This window comes from Archocentrus centrarchus, chromosome 11 (genome assembly GCF_007364275.1).
Source record: "Archocentrus centrarchus isolate MPI-CPG fArcCen1 chromosome 11, fArcCen1, whole genome shotgun sequence".
NCBI lineage: Eukaryota > Metazoa > Chordata > Actinopteri > Cichliformes > Cichlidae > Archocentrus > Archocentrus centrarchus.
In genome coordinates this window covers 32,866,747-32,891,034 of record NC_044356.1, presented here as the reverse complement: position 1 = coordinate 32,891,034, position 24,288 = coordinate 32,866,747, and the positions used below count along the sequence as shown (strand labels likewise).

At 40.3% G+C, this 24,288-nt stretch overlaps 3 protein-coding genes across 8 annotated transcripts; 2 read left to right on the top strand and 1 right to left on the bottom strand.

The window, feature by feature from the left end:
* Window positions 1-307: 307 nt before the first annotated feature.
* Window positions 308-13,670, bottom strand: ddx39b (DEAD (Asp-Glu-Ala-Asp) box polypeptide 39B). 2 transcript variants are annotated; one of them, XM_030741963.1, is made up of 11 exons: window positions 13,367-13,505; window positions 11,879-12,111; window positions 10,256-10,383; window positions 9,522-9,614; window positions 9,253-9,436; window positions 7,109-7,227; window positions 4,791-4,922; window positions 3,763-3,872; window positions 1,608-1,752; window positions 1,178-1,325; window positions 308-1,096 (listed from the first exon to the last, which is right to left on the bottom strand). In XM_030741963.1, exons 1-11 carry the CDS (start codon window positions 13,417-13,419, stop codon window positions 1,080-1,082), a joined length of 1,362 nt encoding a protein of 453 aa, XP_030597823.1. In that variant the 5' UTR covers window positions 13,420-13,505; the 3' UTR covers window positions 308-1,079. The 2 variants fall into 2 exon arrangements, with proteins under 2 accessions (XP_030597823.1, XP_030597824.1); XM_030741964.1 differs by lacking the exon at window positions 13,367-13,505 and adding an exon at window positions 13,533-13,670 and having other exon boundaries at window positions 309-1,096.
* Window positions 13,612-15,312, top strand: polr1h (RNA polymerase I subunit H). The gene is made up of 5 exons (XM_030741996.1): window positions 13,612-13,753; window positions 14,148-14,267; window positions 14,531-14,631; window positions 14,713-14,822; window positions 14,898-15,312. The coding sequence occupies exons 2-5, from the start codon at window positions 14,150-14,152 to the stop codon at window positions 14,920-14,922; spliced, it is 354 nt and encodes a 117-aa protein (XP_030597856.1). The 5' UTR covers window positions 13,612-13,753; window positions 14,148-14,149; the 3' UTR covers window positions 14,923-15,312.
* A 949-nt stretch (window positions 15,313-16,261) lies between these two features.
* On the top strand, window positions 16,262-23,016 carry gtf2h4 (general transcription factor IIH, polypeptide 4). 5 transcript variants are annotated; one of them, XR_004020622.1, is made up of 7 exons: window positions 16,266-16,395; window positions 17,041-17,229; window positions 17,576-17,680; window positions 18,673-18,766; window positions 18,947-18,970; window positions 20,785-20,967; window positions 22,702-23,016. XR_004020622.1 is itself a non-coding variant. In XM_030741992.1 (5 exons), exons 2-5 carry the CDS (start codon window positions 17,114-17,116, stop codon window positions 22,742-22,744), a joined length of 447 nt encoding a protein of 148 aa, XP_030597852.1. In that variant the 5' UTR covers window positions 16,262-16,395; window positions 17,045-17,113; the 3' UTR covers window positions 22,745-23,016. The 5 variants fall into 5 exon arrangements, 2 of the variants coding, with proteins under 2 accessions (XP_030597852.1, XP_030597851.1); XR_004020623.1 differs by having other exon boundaries at window positions 18,947-18,974; XR_004020624.1 differs by lacking the exon at window positions 17,041-17,229 and having other exon boundaries at window positions 16,262-16,395.
* The last annotated feature ends 1,272 nt before the right edge of the window (window positions 23,017-24,288 follow it).

Genomic DNA, 24,288 nt, shown 5'->3' with positions numbered 1-24,288 from the left:
CATATATTATCATAGCATTAGCAGCCTGAAAACTTCCATGTTGTTAAACAAATACAGCCAAAGGGAACTAAACATCCAGGAATATGAATGTTGTGTTGCACATCTTTGAAAGATAAAGAACACATATGCCAGATTTCATGGTTAAACTCCTTCTGGTTTTGGAGTCTGTAGACCAGAAATGTAAAACCTCACAGACACTGGACAGACGATACGGCAATAGGATAAAAATGGTACCTTTAATAAAAAAAGAAAAAACTATATACAACCCATTGTCCCAAAAGGTTGACAGTAAAATGTGAAGGCAGACTGCAATGACTTAGAAATCTTATAAACTCATTTTAACTGAAAATAGTAATATTACATTTTACAAGTGAGAAATTTCTTTTGGGAAATCGTGGATAATGTGTACTGTAGGGGAAAGTGGAGAGGGAATCCAGCTTCCTGTCAGCAGTTCAAAATCATCCATGATGGTTTGGGGGTGCATTTGTACACATGCCATTAATAACTTCCATATCAGTGAAGGCACCATTATTGCTGAGGGATATTTAGTGGTTTTAAAGAAAACTATGCTAACAGATGTCTTTTTTTGAGTGTCTTGCTTTAGTGTCACAAAGACAATAACAAACCACATTTTGCATGTATTTCAACAGCATGAATCATGGGTGTAGCTGTTGCTTTAAATTAAACCAGCGATACAGGAGAGGATGAAGAATGAAGGAGACGTTACCAGGCAAAAACCATCTTTATGAATCCACTCAACAGTAAACAGTTTGCTTCTCTACTGTCGGTACTACAACTACCTCTGGTAATAAATCAGCTTACACTCACATCTAAAAAGAAAAAAAAAATCAACTATCTTTAAACAATAACAAAATGAAATTCAAACACTGACCTTAGAAACATAAATAATATATAAAGTTTATTCTGAATCCTCCCTGCAGAGGGAGCCGAACCACCACTTTGATTCTTTCGAAACGCACAGGATCAGGAAAATATCTGCTGTCTTACAGGTTTATATATAAAGACAGTTCGCATCTTCAATCAAAGTGAAACTGCAAAGCAAATGGAAGTCCAATCTTTTATCGTGCTGGTTCAACTGCAGGAACAGACACATAGAAACTGTTAGTCACGGCTTACATGAACTTCAAAATAATTCAAGGAATGAATGAAGACTTACTGTAAGAGGAGATGTCTATCTCATCTGGCAGCTCGCTGATGTTCACCTCGAACCGGTCCTGGACATCGTTGAGCGTGCGGGCGTCACTTTCATCAGACACAAACGTGATGGCCAGGCCCTTCGTTCCAAACCTGCCCGCTCGAGCAACCTGCACCGACACACCTTGTTTATGCACCTGTGCAGCTGACCACATTACTCAGTTGACATCACAGACTATACATAAAGATGGATCAGAGTCTGATTAAAGTACGGTTTGACTTGGCTTTCCCTTTTTTTAAGGTTGATGAATTGTTTGCACCTTGTGGTGAACCCTTTATATTTGTTCCCATGAAGTCTTCAAATCACACAAATATGAGCTTGTGCAGCTTTCTCACATATTTATATAACTATATTAGCCTGTCAGGTACACAACACACACTGATAGTCTCACCCTGTGAAGGTAAGTGTCAGAGTCTTCTGGCATGTCATAATTAAAGGCAATGTTGACTCTCTCAATATCCATCCCTCGTCCAAACAAGTTGGTGGCTACCAGGATTCTCCTCTGGAAGTCCTTGAACTGCTGGTAGCGAGACAAACTACAGAGGAACAATAAGGGAAGTTTAGTATTCCCTGAGTGCTACACTGCAGCTCAACCAGGCATGTTTGTATATAAGAAACAACCAGAAGACATATGACTTCACATGTATACCGTATAATTTCTTCAAATGGAAAGTTTCATTATATTTGCAGATCAGCTGCTGTACCTTTATTCTATATTAGCCAAGTTCTGACACTGTGAGTGTACTGCGTTACTGGCTTGATCGACATCCCTACAATACTGTGCAAAAGCCTCAAGTCACCAATCGTTTCTTTATATTTTGCTTCCAAGCAGCCAGAATTTCTTGTAATTTATAAAGTGGTCTTGAGCAGCAGTTCTTCAGGCATACTTATGGTCTTTGGCTGCTTTTTCACTCATTTTCAGTCAAGTCCTTGTACATCACCATTTTCAAAGGAATACTTTTTGGTTTGACTGACCTAGGAATCATTCAAGCATTAAAAAAAGATGCCAAAATCAAGGGATGAACAAGTGTCATGTCTACATATAACAGACAGTAAAGAACTAATTTAAACAATTAGCCAAAAACTTGGCATTCAAATTTGCATTCATCATTCCATAAGACCTATTGCCAGTGATTTTCAGTCCAATTCTTGAGTAATTTGGCATAACTTATATCTTTTCTCCTCAGTTCCTTTCTCCTTCCACGACTTCTGAGGAGGCTTCAGTGAAAGGTGGATCTTTCAGCTCTTGTGCACTCAAAGTGCTTTAGACAGTATTTCTCATTCACCCATACAAGCACTTTCCACAACTAAGTGCTTTCTATCTAACATTCACACAATTACCGATTAATGAACCGGGAGCGACCTGGAACAATACTTTGGCATGCAGATTAGAGCAGCCAGGGATCAAACCACCAACCTACTCATTAATGGAGGACCTGCTGTACGTCCTGAGCCACAGCCACCCCATGACAGGACTTTCAGATACTGTTAATCTGCTGTAGATAATTTTTAAGCCTATCACTTCTTTTTTTTTTGGTACAGTTTCCTCAAATTTTTTAAAGGACACAATGCACAGCACACCGAGATTTTTGGTTGTCAATATGTATGGAGGAGATTAGGAGGGAAGTACAACAGTGAATGTCTAGCCCCATCTGTAAAAAAGGTAGGGACTCTGTCATGGTTTTAGGCCTGCATTTCAGCCTGTGGTGCTGGACATCTTGTCTGAATTGACCGTTAGAGTTTGATCCAGCATGCAATACCATCTGGAAAGAGTCTGTTTGGCAACGGCTTCATTTTCCAGCATGACAGTGATCCCAAACAAGCTCCCAATGCAGTAAAAGCATACCTTAAAAAAAAAACACACACACACACACACACACACACACACACAAACAAAAAAACAAACAAACAAACAAACAAACACTATCAGTCATGGGCTCGCCACCACAGGGTGTGGACCTCAACATTTTTGAAGCAGTGTGGGATCATCTTGACAAAGAACAAAACAAAAGGCAGCCAACATCCAAAGAAGAGCTCTGAATGTCCTTCAAGAAGCCTGGAGATCGATTCCTGGAGACTGCTTAAAGAAAGCAGCCACAGAGAGTTCGGGCTGCGTTGAAGACTAAAGATTGTCATACCAAATATTAACTTTCAAGCTTGTTAGAACCACACAAACTTTGATTTTGCCTCATATAATGTATCTGCATGTATGTTTGCACATTTCAATAAATTGCTGCACCTATTTACCATTTTCCTAGCAAAATATGAAGAAACAATGGGTGGCTCAAGACTTTTGCACAGCACTGTATGTTAGTGCAGATAAGTCTGTGTGGAGCTAATCTGTAAAATGTGAGTCTTGTGTGTGAAGTGTGAAAAGAGTGACGTGAAAAAATAATGAATAAAAGTCTGCCGCTGTTGCCTTCTGCTTCCTCCTTCATATTAGCTATTCACAATGAATACAATGAAGAAAATGTCAGTTTAATGTTATTCTAATATTATCTTTAGAAATAAAATATAAACAAACATATATGGCTTCAGATCAGTACCGTTCCTCCTGAGGCATCCCTCGATGGATGGCAATCGCCGGGAAGTTCTGCTCCACAAGGAGCTGAGCCAGAGCTACACACCTCTGGACGGACTTCACAAAGATCACCACCTAAGCAGCACAACAACAACAACATGCTACTCAGCTACTGAGGACATCTCTATACTCACTTCCTGCATTTATCTTCAGCTTTAAGGCCTCAGTATTTTCCTGTGTGCTCCCCATGTGTGTGTCTGTTTCACTGCATGTGCCCCTCATCAGACACACAGAGTGGAAGACAGAGACAAGTGAAAATATTAGCAATCGTTAACTGAGTTCCCAGCAATTCATTACTTTACCATAAGTGAAAAAAAAAATGAACCTAGCATAAAACCAAAATAAAAGAAACAGAGAGAACAACGGCACCGCTGAACAGGTGCCAACGCTCAGCTGTTTTGGATCCGTAATGGTGGGAAGGGGGGGGGGGGGGGGTCAAACAAAGTTTGATGGGTCTAACTTGACAGAATGACTCTATGGTGTGAATTTGAATATCCCAGGTGAGATCATTAACAGGATTTTCAAAAAACATGACCTCTGACCTTTACCTTCAAATTAAGGTCGCTGAGATTCGAACTTGTGTGAGATTTTTAGTAGATGCATCTATGTATGAATTTGAAAATTCTAGGTTGTGTTGTTCTCGAGTTATGGAACAGACACTGCAGCTGCCGCCACCAAGTCCATATAATAGCTTTGACCTTTTCTTCAAAACAGGTGAGCTAAAAGTGACGAGGACATCTGTATCATGCTTTTTCATGGCTGTTTTCAAACTCACTACACCTCAGCTCAAGGCTGCACACTACTGCACACAAGCAGAACTTGTTGGCATAGTAGCCATGACATGCATCTACACCACTGGCCCTTTCTTGCTGGGTTTTTTTTCAATGCTATGTCAGCTCTACTGAAAAAATATGCCCAATGGATCTTCCAATCTGTGCTGACGTGAGATGTAGTAAAGACAGAACACAGAACCTGTCCCACAGAACACAGTACCTGATTGAACTCTAGTGCGTCCAGGAGATCAAAGAGCTTCCTGTTTTTCTCATTGTCCTTCAGCTTGACGTAGTACTGCTGCAGCCCATGCAGAGTTAGCTTGGTTTCGTCATCTACAAAGATTTCCATGGGCTGGAGCGGCAGGAGTTGTAAAGGGTTAGGAGAGGCAGACAAGATTCAGGGACGGGCACAGTGTGGATAAAAGGAAATGTGGAAGTGGAGTTTGTTAAAGCAGGTCAGACAGATCATGGCAGTGTGATTGGAGAGTTTTAAAAGAGAGATAATCAGAGATATACTGAAGACAGTACAGTTGTTTAAGAAGGGATGCAATGAAATTTATGAATAATAAAGGCACAATGTAACAAGGCAAAACAAAGTGGAAAGGAAGCAGTGAGCGACAGGTAGTAGAGGAGACGGAGGGAAGGCGTTGGGGTAACACACACACACACACACACACACACACACACACACACACACACACACACACACACACACACACACACACTGCTGCTTCTTCTTCTTGAAGGCACTGTATATATAATAACAAGGAAATGCAATCAGTGGCTGATTGCTACTACAACTAATCATTATTTGTTATTATTATTGATTAATCCACTAGAGTCGTTGCTGGTTTGGTTAGATCCAATTCAAAATGTAGATTTTCCTAATCCTTGTTGCTGCAATCACATGACATTTACGGGAACTTCTTTTTCCCTCTCAGGCTGAACACGACACTGTGAAATATCCACTGATCACAGGTTTTCTGTAATCTGTGGATATTGACTTTTTTTATGGCTTTTTGAAGTCTTACTGCTATCAGTAGTAATGAGCAGTGATGGGATGAGTGCACTGAGGATTGCACTGTGCATTTTGTTACGTTGTGTACGTACTAAATACATTTCAGCACTAATGATGTGGTAAAAATACTCCTCTACAAAGAGGATTTTGGCATCTTTCATCTTCTGCAAAAACTCAGGCTGGTTTTCATTAAACTTGGTGGAATGCTTGAGCATTGCCAGAAGAAGAGTTAATTGGGGTCCTTGGCCCTTCAGAGTAACTGAGGTCCCATTTGAATCATCAAAACATCCAGCAATCGTGTTTCTTATTAGGCCTGTTGAGGTCACGTGTGCATCAAGCTATCTAAAACAGCACCTGGAACTTTGCAGCATTTCTCTTTATTTACCTTGACTTAACAGATTTGGATTTTATGTTGGTTTTGGTTGAAGACTCACATATTATACAAGAGTTAATGTGCTTGATGAAGATTTGCACTCTCTTCTAGTTTTGGTGAGGAATGTCAAAGAGATTTCCAGCAGTGAGGAACTCGCATCACTGACCATTAAGAGTAACAAGTTTTGAAGTACCTACACAACTGGAAATGAGGAGTCTGGTATCTTGGACCATAAGCACTTGATGTTCATCTTTGGGGAAGGACAAAAATAAAAACTTTATATTTCTCACTATGGTAAAATTTGGACCAGAAGAGTTGCCAAGGGCTGCCCTCAAACATCAGAGAGAGAGGACCCCCAAAAGGCTCCATATTCTTTATATCGCAGTTAGCTTGTGCTAATTTAACAGACATTATAAGGTAGCAGCTAGGAAATGCAAGTAGGACAGAGATGCCTGATACTGTGTTTTTCATAATTACTTTTCAAATCGATTGTGTTTGTCTAGTGAGAAGCCTGACACACAGTGCTCAAAGGTCAGCACTGTTATCCATAGCTTATTTTAGCTGCTAAGCTTTAAGTCACAAACTGCACTGATTCCTGATCATATGATGATGCCAATGCCTGATATTTGACTACAGTATGTAACACAAAACAATGCAAAGCCGCCTATGCTACACTACCAGAATGTGTCTGAGACGTACCTGACACTACTAGTTCAATAAACTGAACTTCTACAGGTTTGTAAAGTATTTGTTGCAGGCATATGGCTGTGTGGCTAGATCAAAGTTGTTCATGGGCATAGGAATTTGGACATATACTCTTTGTCTAATCTGCAGAAGTTGTATGCTGTAGCTTTAAGCCAGGATGAACTAAAGGAATGTGTCACGTTTACAGGCTCTTGAAGGCACGGTGCTGCTATAACATGGCAGCAGAACGGGCAGATGTTTCCCCACATTCCCCACGCAGTGAAAGGGATGCTCGGAGTAATACTTCTTCCTTGCTCGTAACTTGGATTCATGGAGGCTGAACAGCAACTTGGACTTTGTTACCCACTGTTCCAGCAGGCGTGCCACAACAGGGGTAGGAGTAGTGGAGGTGTGGAAGGAGCAGGAGGAGGCATGGCAGATGAAAGTGAAGAGGCGTATTTACATCTTGCATGAACTTTCTGCAGACTGGACGGATCTCTTTACTCAGGGTGGCGCTGAACATCATGACCTGCTTTTCATGGGGAGTCATACGGAAAATCTCTTGAACGTCTCTGCGCATGTCTAAAGAAGAGAACAATGACTCGGATCAGAATTCACACTGTCTTACAAACTGATCTAGATGCAGTGACTAAAGATTCAATTATAATGACTTAAAGAAAAAAGATTGTTGCTGCACTTTCTATCAAGTTAACTGCAGCTCCTCTGAACAATCACTGCTGCATGCATGGCTGAATTCCCCCCCCAAACAAACACTATCAGTGGAAATTCCTCTCCAGCAACTCAACAAATGGAATAGGATGATTGAAACATTTATTTGGGGGAAGCAACAACAAAGGATTAGATTTCAGACATTACAACATACAACTGTATGTGTAAAACCTGGCAAAATGTCTTTGTTGCTTTTGGAAAGTCTCTGATGTCCATTCCCACTCTGCATCAGTCAAGTTCTTGTATTTGTCTGATTCATGCGATTCAAACTGCAACATAAACACAACAATCTGCTCCCCACAAACTAAACACATGGTTTTAACTCTGACATCAGTAAATAAATATACTGTTCAAAGAAAATTAAAAGAAGGTCAAGGACATTGGACAGCCCCAAAAATTATTATGAAGTATTTATTGATGCATATAAGGGTAATATTTCTAGAAAGCTGATCTTTAGGATTCATCAAACCTTACCATCAATTTACCACAGTGTGTGTTAAATCAAAATGGGAGAAAGAAGCAAACACAGAGCTAACAAAAGAGGACTGGGTTAATAGAACACAATCTACCCCCTCATGCTTGGGTTTATGAAGAGAAGTCTTCTGGAAAAACACTTTAAGGTTTTTCATAACGCCAAAGATAAAAGTTACAGAGTAAAATATAAGAACATGCTCATTGTTGGACAACGTGTAATTAATACGTCTGCCAATCACTCGTGTTTCTTGGGGGCTTTCTTGTGGTTTGTTCTTACTGGCTGGATGTGGTAACAGAGATAAGGTCAATAATCACCCCACAGATTCATTTTGATTTTAGTATTATTAATTTGAGGAGTGTGCCAACTAAACTAAAAAACAAAAACAAAAACAGCAAGATAAATATTTATTACAAATACTACCAAAAAGAAAACAACTAAAATGCTGTCGGTGGCGAGCGCTACCCCTCAGCCTCCGGGCAGTAGAATCTTTCGGTGGCACAAAGCACATGTTGTAGAACACATAATTATAATTACCAGGTCCAATGGGGCGCACGTGAGTCACTTTATTCACCATATTAATTCAAAAACAAATGGTTAAGTAAGAACCAGGAATAAGAAACGGTAAAGTCATAATAAATATAAACCACTGAGAATACAGTCATATGGTCACTTTCTGTGATTGGCATTATTATAGTAAGAACTAACTTGTCTGAGATTTTTAGTAGATGTATTACATTACATTTTTTTCATATTCTATTCACTTCTTAATAGAATGAGTCTCAATAAACCTCCAAAGGGGCCAGACAAGCAGAAACAACATAATGATAATAATAATAGTAATAATGTGATATACAAACGCAAAAGCTTCAAATAGTTCTTCCAAATGCCACCAAAGCATTCCTAAATAACAGCAGTGCTAACTGCTATAACTGTTCTGTCTCTTGCCCAAGGATACTTTAGCATGCAGAACAGAGCAGCCAAGGATTGAACCACCAACCTTCCGATTAGCAGATGACCTCCTCTACCTCCTGAGCCACAGCCACCCAAATATGGTCACGCTCTTAAAATAATGGCCATTTTTTTTTTAACAATCAACCGCTAGCTAGAACCCTGATTATTTCACCAAATCTATGTTTATTCTTAGTCCATTTGTGTCAAACAGACTCTCTGTGGATCAGTCATACTTACTGTTGCTCAGAATGTCAGAATGGACTCCATATATAAGGACAACAAAATGTATGGGAAACGATCGATAAACACTAACCGATTAATCTGGTAAACGTTTGTTTCAACGTTATTCTATCCTCGCTTTTTTGTTTTTGTTTTATAACACTGTCGTGTAGTTTGGATCAAATTTTCCTTCAAATTTTTAAAAAGCCATGGGTTGACCCATTTTCACTTACCAAGTTGCTCAAGCATCTTGTCGCACTCATCCAGGATGAAATGTTTGATGTGACGCAAATTGAGCATCTTGTTGCGCATCAGTGCCAGGATTCTGCCTGGAGTTCCCACCACAATGTGCGGACAGTCCTTCTTCAGTACCTCTTCATCTTTCTTTATGGACAGCCCTCCAAAGAACACTGCCACCTGCAGGAAAACACAAGCACACATCATCCTACTTGAGCTGTGAGAAACCAGGGTTGTAGGGATAAATCAGTTCGGGGTGTTTTACCTTGACAGTAGGCATGTACTTTGAAAATCTTTCATACTCCTTGCTGATCTGAAAAGCCAGCTCTCTGGTATGGCACATCACCAGCACAGACACCTGCACCAGAAAAGTTCCTAAAATTAAGATCCACTAACAACTTAATTCACTCTGTGCTTTTACTGCACATGAAAATTTGTGGATTTTAATGAATGTTTTAAGTGCTGTGATCCCTTCAAAACATGATTCAATACATGCATCTGTAAATATAAATGTACGCTGTTCTTTTTCAGCACACCACAAATCTTTTTTTCAGATTCAAACAGCCCAAAAAGGTTCACCAATAGGTTTGTATGCAGCCTGTTAGGGGATACTCTAGGCAAAATCTCTGCAAGCACTATGCTTTCGAGCATGAGTAAAATTAAACAATCAAACAATAAAACTTACTTCCGGTCATTTACTGAACACTCGGAACATCCAAACACATCATGGAAAGGAAACAATTAGTCCAAATGGCCCAGGTGACCGCACAGGTAATGCGAACTTAACTTAAGCGCTCCCACAACTACCGTACCACTCTCTCTCTCTCTCTCCTATCAATTAACATGCGGAGGAGCGACTACGTAACACTGAATCACCTATCCACTGAAAGTGACAATACTGTTTAGGTTTGGGCCTTTTATACAGTTAAAATATAATAAAGCAACTCTCAGATTTGATTTTTGATCCACTTATCGTTTTGATAGGCTGCTACAACTCACCTGTCCGGTGACGGGCTCTAGCTGCTGCAGGGTGGCCAGAACAAACACTGCAGTCTTCCCCATTCCAGACTTGGCCTGACAGAGCACATCCATACCCAGGATTGCCTGAGGAATGCATTCATGCTGAACTGTCAGGAAAAAACATCAGTACGATCACTTCAACTCATTCAGAAAGCAGCAGCCAAAGTCCGAACATGTACATGGAAATTTGAACATATTACATATGACATATAGTAACTTCATTGGCTCCTAGTTCAATACAGAATTACCTTTAAAATCCTTCTGATAGTTCATAAAGCTCTCAATGGTTTGATCCCCCAGGACATTTCTGACCTGCTCAGTGTCTATAACCCAGTTAGCCATCGCAGGTCATCAGGTGCAGATCTTTTTACTGTTCCCAGAATCAGATCCAAGTGTGCTGAGGGTGCTTTCAGTTACTGTCGTCCTGTTTCACTTTCAATTCAAATTGTATTTATATAGCACCAAATCACAATGAACAGTCGCCTCAAGCCGCTTTATATTGTAGAGTAAAGACCCTAAAATATTTACAGAGAAAACCCAATAATCAAAACGACCCCTTATGACCAAGCACTTGGCAACAGTGGGAAGGAAAAACGCCCTTTTAACAGGAAGAAACCTCCAACATAACCAGGCTCAGGTTCTGCTGAGGGGAGGGAGACAGGACAAAAGACATGCTGTGAAAGAGAGCCAAAGATTAATAATAACTAATGATTAAATGCAGAGTTGTGTGTAAACAGAGGTGACCCCCCCCCGCGGGCAGCCTAGGCCTATAGCAGCATAACTAAGGGATGGTTCTGGGTCACCAGCCCTAACTATAAGCTTTATCAAAAAGAAAAGTTTTAAGCCTAATCTTAAAAATAGAGAGGGTGTCTGTCTCCTGAATCCAAACTGGGAGCTGGTTCCACAGAAGAGGCGCCTGAAAGCTGAAGGCTCTGCCTCTCATTCTACTCTTTAGTATCCTAGGAACCACAAGTAAGCCAGCAGTCTGAGAGCGAAGTGCTCTATTGGGGTGATATGGTACTATGAGGTATTTGAGATAAGATGGGGCCTGATTATTCAAAGTATTGTATGTGGAAAGAAGGATTTTAAATTCTATTCTAAATTTAACAGGGAGCCAATGAAGAAAAGCCAATATGGGAGAAATCTGCTCCCTCTTTCTAGTCACTGTCAGCACTGCAGCTGAAGGATCAGCTGAAGGCTTTTCAGGGAGCTTGTCTCCAGTGTGGCACAACCCAGACTTTGAGATTAGCAGAGCACCTCTGCACTTTAGAACATGAGAACAGAAAGGAATCACACACCTCCATCACCCCTTTCAAGATGATAAATTCATATCAGCTGCAAACTTGTTTAAAACATTTGGATTAGTCAACGGAAATGTTCTTTAATACCAGTAATTAAAGAACTTAATTAAGAAAAGATTTCCTATGCTTAACAGCCCTTTACAACTACCTACATTTGCAAAAGAGATTTCAACTCTTTCTTTTCTTTCAACACCTAGCAAGTTTACTAAATTATTAAGTAATTAAACAAGGACACACTCTCTCCCCAGTCCTTATTTCAGTTTTTGGAAATCTAAATCCTTTCTTTTCACCAGTTACTCACCCTCAGATGGATGCTCAAACCCACAATCCACTATGGCTCTGAGCAGTTCAGGTTTCAGCAGGAAGTCCCTGAATCCTGAGGAGTGAATGGACACATAGGAGCCCTTCACCCCCTCCTTTCTTATCAATATGTCACCTGCACCTCCAACATCTCCAACCCCTCCAGCCTCCACCTCATCATCCTCATAGTCCAGCAGCTCATTGTCCACGTCGTTCTCTGTCATCCTGAACCTACTATAAAACACAAAAACAAATGTGTTCTATAAAACTCCAATGGCACAAAGAGCTTTTTAACATATACACCGTAACAGTGGCAGATGCTTTTAATTCATGGGGTCAGCATGTATGAAAATAATCCACGAGAGCCAAAAGCTAAGGCTTCAGAAAGTTTTTTTCTACTCCGTGTTCTGTACGATGTCAGTGAGAGCAAATATTCTTAATCTTAGATATCCTTAATCCTTATCTCGGGAACACTGAGGAAGTGTTTTTTTCCGCGACCCTGCACTGGATAAAAAGAAGATGGATGGAGAGTAATGCACAGCTAGTAGTCCATAAGTTGGTCATAAGCATGTTAGGTTATGTTATTTGCCAGAAATATCTCCATTTTCAATGTTTTTCCTCCTGTTTCCTGAACAAGTCAGATGCTCTTCCAATGTTCATGCTTGAAAATAAGACTTGCCTGTCTACAACCTTTGCTTGCTCTGGAGAAAAAACGTTGTTATAAAGTACAATTTTAAATTTTTTTTCTGAAGTGTCCCCCCCCCTTTTTTTTTTTTTTTTAAATCTCAGCACCAGCTGAGTATTATTTAAATGCCACAGCCTGCCTAAATATTGTTGTGGACAATGTCCATCCATTTATGACCACAGTGTACCCATCTTCATATGGCTGCTTCCAGTAGGATAATGCCCCCCCCCCCCGTCACAAAACTCAAATAATCTTACATTGGTTTCTTGAACACAACAATAAGTTCACTGCACTCAAATGGCAAACTACAATGTAGTTTGACAGAAAGACAAAAGCAGACTATGCAATGCCAGTTACTGTCACACTGGTGCAAGAAAGTGGGAATGCTAAGTGCAAAATTACTTTAAGATTGTTTCTGTGTTAGCCCTGCCTCTCGCCCTGTGACAGCTGGGATAGGTTCCAGCCCCCGAAAACATGAATCAGTCCACTGTGCTTTAAAAAAAAAAAGTTGGCTGATTTCATTTTGAGCTTTTACATTTTTCGTCATCTTTGTCGTTGAATATTAAAGTAGCTATCAGCACACATGCAATTTGGTTTTGTGACTGTTGATCAAACATAAGTTCTCTTTTCATCCCACTACAGATTACAACCCACATTAACTACGTTAGCCATAAACATCCGAACAACCCCGCTGTCAGTTAGGGTTAACGAGATATTACGATACTTGATGTGAACACAGAGCACATGAGTGGACTGTTCTTTTAGCAATAAGGGTAAAAACAAAACAAACAAACCCAAGCATACCCAACTAAATAGCTAGCTGCAATTAGCTCGACGGCTAACAAGCAGCTCATCATATCCTGACTGAAACATCTCTCGGTTCAAAATTAAACTTCAGAGCGGTAACAGTCATATTGTCGCGGGTACTGACAATGTACTCGGCCTAAATGACTTTTAGTAGACGACATACCTTCACTACGAGAGAGCAAAATCAACGTCTGTTTAAGTAAGGCGCTAACGTTAGCGTATCTCAATGACGTGTTTATCATGCGACAGCCAGCCAGAAGTTGTAGAACCCGACACTATTGTAACCATGCGCGCACACCAGAATTAAACTAACGACAGAGATCATTTGTCTTTGCCATAAATCGGATTTTTTGAGACTGACAACCCCGTGAAGACATTAAAGAGGTAAATAAATCCCTGAAGTATTTTGCTGGAGCTAATATCCTAAGACCTGATGGCTAAAGTTGAATACAGCGTTAGTTAGCAGTTACAAATGTAATCATTTCATTTCATGCGCTTAAGTAGCATGCGTAGTTTTGCTCTAGCAAGTCTTAAATCCATGTAGATGAAGAAAACGATATCAATACTTTAACTTAGTTCTAAAATATGATTTCAAAAAGAACAATCTGTCAATGTAATTTAACTAAACTTTGCTAGAAAGTCTAATGGCCTCCGGGAAACTCGAGCTTTTTTCTGATTAGTTAAAGCGTAGATCATTTTAATCGTAAAAAGAATAATGAAATACAATTTAATAGTAATGATAGAAAAACTTGTAACACTGGTGCTTTTGATCAAACAGAGATGTCGTGTTTTTGTGGTGGTTCCAACTTCTGCCCAGAATGCGGGAATGTCCTTCCTCTCCCGGGAATACTGGACATAGTATGCTGTCCCCGCTGCTCCTTCAAGATCCGTGTATCAGGTAAAAGCCATATCACAGTTCATATGAGTGTAGCCATGAGCAGCACACACTTTAGCACAGTCACTCTTTTTTTTTTTTTTTTTTTAATTTCACTTCCATCTTCGTACCGACGTGATATTTGTGGCAGTGTTTGTACGGAATGAATATGAATGAAACAACAAAGCAGAGGAACTGTCAGAGATATGCTTTGACATGCATACTGTACTGATAACATACATTATTGCGTGATAAGTGCACAGATGATCTCTTCCCTGGTTGTTCAGAGTTCTTGGGTCAGGAGATCCATTCTGCAGTGGTCTTTAGCCCTTTGGAGCAGTCATCTGTGGCCCAGGATGAGGAGGACTCTGAAATGAAGGGGCCTGTGGTAAGAGCTGTCTTGTCTGCTGCTTATGAGTGTTGTGTAACAGCCGTACACTCCACTAATAAGGTCCTCTGCTTCCTCTAGATTGACAGACGCTGCTCTCGTTGTAATAAAGAGGGGATGATTTACCACACCAGGCAGATGAGATCTGCAGATGAAGGACAGACTGTCTTTTTCACCTGCATACACTGCAGGTAGTCATTATGAAGTCACCGTATGTTGCTGCTGCTGTGTGATTGTTTCCTGATTGTTTTATTTTTGCTTTGTAGGTTTCAAGAGAAGGAGGACTCCTGAAAAGAAGTTCATTTCAACCTTTCCCTTCCTTTTCCGGCTCACTCAGAGATATTGCTAAAGACTGCACAAACATCATTTATGTTTATGTGACTGTTATAGAGCTGAAAGTGTCAGTAAGTTGTTAAAGCACCATTCTTTAATGTTTTCTTTTTCAGATGCTTGAGAAACCCAGATGTACTGTAAGCACAGCACTGACATGTTGTCAGCAGAAAGTTGTCATGGTGAATATTTAGGAATCAGCAGTCTTTTTTTCTACTTTTTTTTTTGCAACCAGTGGGCTCTTCAAGTATTAAATAAAACTTCTGTACAAGTACTTTGTAATTGCCCCATAGAAAGGCTTGTCATAATCACATTTTGCAATTTAATTAAATCTTTAAGTCTACAGATCAACCAGACTGTAAACTGGCCTCATACCACAAACCTGCTCCTAAAGCTTTATTACCTCATTTGTTTATGATTTCTGTTACTTTTATCTCAAAAAAGAAAGTTGTAATGATTCAGCACAACCTGATCCAGCACTTGATTCTGGCCTGGATCAGGTAGGAAGACAGAGCAGCTTTGAAAGGCATAAGGACGGATTAAATCAGCTGTGGATTATACAATTGTAAGGCTTGTATCAGCTTGAAAAACCTTTTCAGCCACAGCTAGTGTTTTGCTGGGAGGTTGTCAGTGTATTATTATTAATTATATACATTATATTCACATTATATCCACATTCATTTAATGTGGATGCTTATTTGAGTAAAAAGTAGAGTAAGACAAATATTTTTTAAGAATGCACAATATGTCATTGAAATATATTACCTTTACTCTCTGAGTGACTGTGTATTAGTTAGATGATCCATTCTATTTGCACTTAGTTATCAATGTTACATATTTGAACACTTGCTCACTAGTCCACAACCATTAGAGTAATTAACAGACTATATTTCAGGTCCTGTTCATTAAAGACTTGTCTAACTGTGCTGCATGATACAGAGAATTTATTCTATTTTATAGCCTGCCTTCAGTTGTATAACTGGTTTGGGGGGAAAAACAGGGCAAAATAACAATACATGTCAATGGCACAGCAAACTTTAGAATGCCCATATTGTTGATTCAACACTTTTATGTGAGTCCTTCATGAAAATAGGTTTCATTGTTGGGCTGAGGTATTGGACTTTAGCAGGTTAATACAATACAAATTCACTTTGAAAATTTGCAGCATCTTATCTTAATTATTATCTCACGAATGTCAGACGTTCCAAACTAAGTACAGCAGGGGCGGCATTGTACCTTTCAAGTTGTACGAGCTCAATTGAAAACAAAAGAAGAAGAAGACCAATGAAAACAGTCGTATCCCGGTCACGTGATCACGGCAACATGGCTGCTTCGACTTGAGAAATTTTGCAAGCAATTACAATGCAGTGTTTTGGACGAAATACGTATTTATTTTCAGGAACTCATCGGTTCTATTAAACACCCACCTTTACGGTAAAACACCGTTTTATACAATTGTTGTGCATACACGTTTTAGAAGTGTTTTATTCTCTGTAGTTCATTAGCTGCGTGTCGCCGTCCCGATTATATTCGTTAAACGTCTCAATGAGTCAAGCTATATATACCGATCAGGGATAACATTATGACCACTGACAGGTGGAGTGGATAACACTGATTATCTCCTTATCGTGGCACCTATCACTGGGTGGGATATATTAGGGAGCAAGTGAACATCTTGTCCTCAAAGTTTATGTGTTAGAAGCAGGAAAACTGGGCAAACATAAAGATTTGAGTTTTACAAAGACTAAATTGTTATGGCTAAACGAGTGGGTCAGAACATCTCAAGAACTGCAGCTCTTGTGGGGGTATTCTCGGTCTATTTAAAGTGATCCAAGGAAGGAACAGTGATGAGACAGGGTCATGGGTGCCCAAAGCTCATTGTTACACGTGGGTGGTCCGACCCAACTCACGAGCCACTGTAGCTCAAATTGCCGAGACAGTTAATGCTGGTTCTGATAGAAAGGTGTCAGAATACACAGTGCATTGCAGTTTGTTATGCATGGGGCTGCACATGATGACCCCTGTCACCCACCAAAAGCGCCAACAACGGGCATCAACTTTACATTTCTGTTTTTAAAGGAAGTTTGGAGTAGGAAGTAGGGGGACAGAACTTTACTACATTGAATGACATTCCTCTTTCCTTCGGGAGATAATGAAGCTGCGTGTCCAGCTGCAGTGTAAGAATTTGCATGAATATTTAAGAGAGCTGAATCCGGAGATTTTGGACAGACTCTACAACCATCCAGCAACATGTCTGGCTGTCTACAGGTATGAAACCTGTGACTGGATCCAGTTTTGCTGTAGCACAGTGGTTCTCAGACTTTATCTGGCATTCTCACCTTCAGAAGCCAAAAAAAAAAATATTCCATGGCTCCCACAGTTTAAGCTGCTATTGAAAAAGGAAGCAAGTTGAATTTCAGTGAAACTTTTTAAAATTATTTTTCCAATATAAAAGCATTCAATCAGTTTAGCTTCACTCCATAGTTGTCATCCAAACCTCAATTGCCCCATAGTTTGAGAACCACAGCTAGAACATATAACAATGAAATCTGTATATTTTAATCTGGACATATGAGTCTAGATTATATGGAATTTACTGTTTGATATTTTACAGGGAGCACCCCTCTCTGGCAAAGAATTATGTGATGCGCATGCTGTTCTTGGATCAGCCTCTCCCCCAGGCAGCTGTGGCATTGTGGGTAAAGAAAGATGGTCAGAAGTAAGTCACTTACCTCATTCTGTCTACATTATGATCAGAGCAGCATCTTCAGTGGACTGTGTAACATATTACCTGCTGAGCTTGTGAAGAGAGTTCTTCCTCTGCCAGCGTGATAGCCAACACAGAGGAAAGTGTTCACTGCAAGTCTGTCTTTTTTTAAATCATTGACAAGGACAGTTTTTAATGTGGAGCGAGTGTAGTTTCTGGTTGGGGGTGCGTCAGTTAAATAAACTTGATCAGTTAGGGGCAGTAAATGACAGCGGCTGCTCTAAATGGATTCCCCTTAACAGTGAATAAATACATACTTGCTCCTTTTGCCACTTTTGATCTATCGTTGATTTATCGGTTTGTAATATATTAAATATGGTAGAATTGCTGTATTAGGATATCATTGTTATTGTAAGAGAAACACAGTGTTAGAGAATGCAACTGAATGAACACCTTTCTAGAACACTTTTAAAAAAACAAAGATAATGTTACCTGTCATGAATGCTGGCTGCAAGATTGCAGTGTTATAGTTTTGTTACCATGTCAGATTATTTGGTATAATGTCATATTTTTCACCCAAAGCTAGAGGATGTAAAATTACCTAACTCACTCCTGAAGTCTGACTTGTATTGATTGATCATTTGGAAGAAGTTTCATGAATGGCTGAGTGTGGATTTTTAATTGTTATCCTCTTTATGATGCTCTTTGTTCCCCTTTGCGTGTTTGGTTCAGGATCAGCAACTGCATAGTGTTTAAAGTCATTTACCTGCATGACTCACTGTTTAATACTGTGTCCAGCTTATAAACTACTTCTTAACTGTCAGACCTTAAGACGTGCTCCATCCTTGGATAGGAGAGCCAGAGTTGTTTCCTTGTGTCTCTAAAACAGTAAATAAGTTTTTCTTTCACCTCTTCAGAGGGAGAAAAACAGTGGACTGCACATTTCAAAGTGATAACTAGTTTTGTTTGTTGGATTTTTTTTTGTCTTTGACTTCCTCTTGCAGGGATCACGATGAATGTTGGCAGGGTTCCGGCTCTGGCACAGTCAGCAGCTGCAGGGCGGTCTGCAGGGATACATTTTAAATCCGGTGTTCAAAGGTTCAAAGGTTAAGGTTAATCTTGTTTGTTGATTTTATATATATTTATATTCTTTTCTTAATAGTGTGAATTATTATATTTTTACTTATATTTATAATAACTGCGGCTGCTGTTACACCCAAATTTCCCCTCTGTGGGACAATAAAGGCTGTTTCTTCTTCTTCTTCTTCTTCTTCAAAGACAACCTGAGGACAGCTTTGCTTGGTGGGTACGTCTGCCGCCGTGAAAACAGTGATTAATCACAGGGATACGGCTCTTCTCTCTTTCTGTCTTAGCCAGAGGTGGGAAGTAACGAAGTACAAATACTTCGTTACTGTACTTAAGTAGATTTTTCAGGTATCTGTACTTTACTTAAGTATTTATTTTTCTGACTACTTTTTACTTTTACTCCCTACATTTTTACACAAGTATCTGTACTTTCTACTTCTTACATTTTCAAACAGACTCGTTACTTTTTTACGTCAGAGAGAAGTTTGCATTTCCGGTCAGTGCGCCTTCAAACATAAAACGATCTGAGCCTAAATGGAGGAATAATAACATATAAGAGACAATCCTCCATCACCGGGGCTTATCTCGTACAAAGGGATTAAATACGCAAACCCATGTAATTAATGTATCATTTATAGCGCTATAATCGGGCCGGACCGAGTCCGTAAGTTGCGCTGCGGCACATAAACAGCTTAATTAGCGCTACTGAAGAGGAGCGAGCATGAAGGGAGTAACGTGTGGCAGGTAAATGCAACGTTTCTAAATGCTCAACAAATATCAGCAAACACACAAAGTGTGTGCAGTTTGTCACACAGTGTGTCTGCGAGCTAAAAGAAGAGCTGCTGTATTTCAGGGAGAGCAAAGAGAGAGAAGTTCACTCAGAGATGGAGAAAGAGGACAGGAGAGGAAGAAGAGAGGTTAGATTTAAAGGTAAGGACTGGAAAACAAACTGAAGTATGCAGACTTTGTGTTATTCAAAGATTCTATGAAAATACTGCAGTTTAGTGTGTAATAAATAGGTTAGTTTGTGTCTGTAGTGTTTGTGTTCATGGTCAGAGTTACAGGTTACATCAGTGCAGCAGAGATGAGTTTGAATCAAAGCTGCTGATGCTGAGATTCATTCACTGAATCCAGCATTTCTACAGCCTGTATGCTGTCAGTGTAGGGGATGGAGATCAGCTCAGAGAGCTGTGAAATACTGGGTTACATCTTTGTGAGTTCACTTCATCCACACAGAGCAGTAAACCTCAGAGCAGCAGCAGCAGGTCAGCTGATCACAGCCTGCACACCAACATCATTTACTGCAGCTCACAATAGAAAGCTGTGATTCTTCTCCCCATGCAGAGCCACTACAGCTGATCTTAGGATTCCTCCAGCTTCTGAATCCCACTGTAACCCCTGAGTATCCTCATGTTTGTGTTTAGGTGGAGGCACAGTCACCCTCTACTATGGAGGACACAGAGAACAGAGCTGTGTTTAAATTCCCTTGCACAGTTTGTGTCCAACATAACAGATTCAAGCTGAGAGCATTCATTAGAATTAAAATTTAGATTGGAACAACATTTGTATTCTCATGTACTATTTTATATTATTACAATAATATATAATGAGGTTCGGTTTGTTTTACACAAACATAGCAGGTAGAAACCTCCTCCAAAGAACTACTTTTACTTTCTTACTTTGAGTACATTTCAGAGCCTGCACTTTTTTACTTTTACTTAAGTAGAGAAGTTGAACCAGTACTTCGACTTTTACTAAAGTATTTTTTAACATAAGTACTTGTACTTCTACTTAAGTACAGAATGTCAGTACTTTTGCCACCTCTGGTCTTAGCTAACTGTTCCCTGAAAAGTGGAAACGTGGCTACTGGGCCCAAAACTGAGTCAGTGGGGATTTAGTTTAGTTAACCTGTTGTTTCAATGTGTGTATAAGGTATAATGCTTATATAATGAACAAACTCACCTGCTACCTCATTCATTCAGGACCTGCATTAACCAAATGAACCAATTCATTGTTGTTTCAACACACAGAGGGCAAGCATGGGCTGATGAGGGGAGCACCCTGGGTCCTGACCGCCACACACGAGACATTGAGAGTCTTGACCGCTACGCTATGGAGCGCTGGGAGATCATCCTGCAGTTCATGGTGGGTTCTCCCAGTGCTGTCAGTCAGGACCTGGCACAGCTTTTGGTTCAAGCAGGCCTCATGAAAAGGTATACAGTAGTCTCTATATATCATTCACATTTCATAACTAATGCATATGATACTAAGAATGCTCTGAAAGAGTTTTAAGGAGGAATTCGTTGAACAGCTGATGTGATATAAATCAAAGTCAGCAGGGAGTAATGGGTTCCAGTGGGAAAAAAAATCCTCATTCTTGGCAGTGGATGATCATTATTGTATAGCAGGGTACAGGGTACCAGAATGATGGGAAGAGAAAAGTATGGAGAAGAAAATGGCTCATGATCTGAAAAGAGGTCCACAAACAAGCAACACCTGAAGGCGGCTGCAGCAAAGGCCTGCCAGAGTGTCTCAAGGGAGGAACTGTAACATCTGGTGATGTCCACGGGTTCTAGAGTTTAGGCAGTCGCCATCTGCAAAAAAATATTCATCTAATTTATTAAAAACAGTTCTTTATCTTTAAAATTATGTTAGCTCAATCTATCTGTAAATCTTGCACTCCACTTTACCCGCACTTGTGAAACAGACTCAGAGAGATATGGTACATAAGAGAAAAATAAAGAAGAGGTGTCCATGAGGCATCCACAGCAGATACCTGAACCACCTCAACAGGATGTGAAGGACTAGCAGCTCTACTCTGAGCCTCTGCTGAATGACAGAGCGCCTCACCCTATCATAGGCCAGTACCTATGGTGGAAGCTCATTTCTGCTGTTCGTAGCTCTAATCAAATTCTTTCACTACCCACAGCTTGTGGCCACAGAACCTAGATCAGCTAAACGACAGCTCTGCTTTGAGGCTAGGTTACTCTTCACCACAGCAGACTGATGCACTGCTCTCATCCCTGCACATAGCCCCAGTCTGTCTACCACTCCTTTCTCTTCTCAGTCACAAACAAGATGCCAAGATCCTTAAACTCCTCTACTTGGGGTAGCACTTTGCTCCCGACCCAGAGTGGGCACTCCACCTTTTTCTGACTGAGAGCCATTGCCTCAGACTTGGAGGTGCTAATTCTTATTCCTGTTGTGTCAAACTGCAAAATGCCCCAGTGCAAGCTGGAGGGCATCACCCAACAAAGCTGAAGGAACCACATCATCTTCAAAAAAACGCCTGATGGTCAAACTTCATATAGCTGCCTCAGCGATGGAGGTGAGGAAACACGGCCCTTTAAGATCCAGGGCTTTCAATTTATGCCGGCGCCAGGCGCATTTCCCACCTACTCCACCACTCTGCGCCGTCTGCTTTTTAATTTTCCTAAAAAAAAGTTTTGCGCCATCCGCCGACTCCATTTCCAGCGCCATGTGGACGCACATGGCAATATTTACATTCTTTCAATCTGAGCCATTTGATTGGTTCACGACTGCCATATGACTATTCATATAGTCTGCTGCCGTCATGGCTTCGGTCTCGGTCATAAGGTGCCTGCTACTTTGGCATGTCCCCCTGCTACTCCCTGAGATCGGACGTCATCAGCCTGCCTCACAGAATGCTGTCAAAAATGACAGCGGCTGCTCTAAATGGATTCCCCTTAATCCATTCATCTTAATCCCCTCTTTGCTCTTTGTTCCCCTTTGTGTGTTTGGTTCAGGATCAGCAACTGCATAGTGTTTAAAGTCATTTACCTGCATGACTCACTGTTTAATACTGTGTCTAGCTTATAAACTACTTCTTAACTGTCAGATCTTAATGAATTCCCCATTCATCAAGGTCTGAGACTGTCTTTGACTACAGTAGGCTGCTGATGTTTAATGACGTGTTTCTGGTGCAGGGTCTGGGCTGTCTGGTGTGGCAGGATGTGGCCCACAGAGTGATGGTGGTGACACCGCAGGGACACAGCGAGGTCAAGAGGTTCTGGAAGCGACAGAGATCTCACATGTAGCTGGAGGAGAAGAAACGAGGAGCACTGGAGTAAGACCTGAGGACAGGGTTTTCTTGCTTTCCACCGTCTTCATTGTTGTCAGTACTACAAAAAAGTGAGGATGATTGTGTATGTTTTATAAAATGCTACCATCCTTGTATTAAAATGAACAGTTTCTGCTCATTCTTTCCGATTTGAGTAGTTATGTAAATCCTGTATGCAAGTTCCAATAAAGTTTTGATTACTGTATTCTGAAAGGTACGCTGTGGATTCTTTACTACTACGTACTGTGGAACATCCACTATAAACACTCAGAGAACTAGTGAGTTAAAAGGGGAAAAAAGCTGAAAGCAATAATAAAAGTCAGCTCAGAAATAAAATTAGAGTCAGATTTGTTTGAACAAAGAAGGAAATTAATGAGGCATTGAGACTCTCAGCAAACTTCACCTGAATTGAAAACTAATCCAGATGTCTAGAGTATCTGCATGGCTTTAAGTCAGAAGAGAAGGCACCCAGCTGTGCTCTTGGATAATGGATTCAGAGGCATTGTACCCATATTTTTTGATTTGGAATACAAATTGTTGAGTTATATTTTCACAATGATGTCTGCTTGAAACAAAAGACACCTCTGTGTTGATATTGCCCCCCTCTCTTCAGGCTTTCTTCCTACTGGAGAGCAACTTTTCTGTTGGTAGTACAGCAGCAGTGACTGGAGTTCTAACTGGGACAGTCTTTGAAGTGATTGTTGTATGAAGTACTCCTCCATAGTTAGTGAAATATTAGCAGCAGATGACTGCCTGCATACTCCCAGTTTGAAGCAGCAGACACACCATGGAGGGTCTTCTTCACACTAAGGTTAAATAAGGGTTCGGTGCTTGGACCAATTCTATTTACATTTCACATGCTTCCCTCAGGCAGTATTAGAAGGTGTAGCATATATTTTCATTCCTATACAGATGATACCCAGCTCTGTCTATCCATGAAACCAGATGACACACATCAGTTAGTGAGACTGCAGTCTCTGGAGCTTGAAAAAAAGGCGACTGGACTTCTTGTTTCTTGAATACGCTTCACCTCTCATCCAAAAGGCTTCTTCAGTTCTGCAGGAACTTCTTAAAGACATAAAGGCCTGGGTTACCTCTTATTTCCTGCCTCTAGTTGTTGGGGTTTCTCTGTATTGCTGTAGAGTCTTTACCTTGAAATGATTGACTCCATTGGAATGTGAATGTTAGAAATGGCTTAAGCACGGATAAAAGCACTGGATGAATGTGTGTGTGGCTGAGTGAATGAAACTTGTAGCTGTGCTTAACTGAGTAGAAAGGCCCTATATACAGTTGTCAGAGGTTTACATGCACTCATCATGGGCATGAATATCATGGTAATTTTGTGCTTTTTAATGATTTATTTGAGCTGTTTGTTTTCCAGGGTGGAATGATTGTATATCATGTATATTTAATGACTTTAAGAAACAAGAAAAACCTTGTGTATATTAGAAAA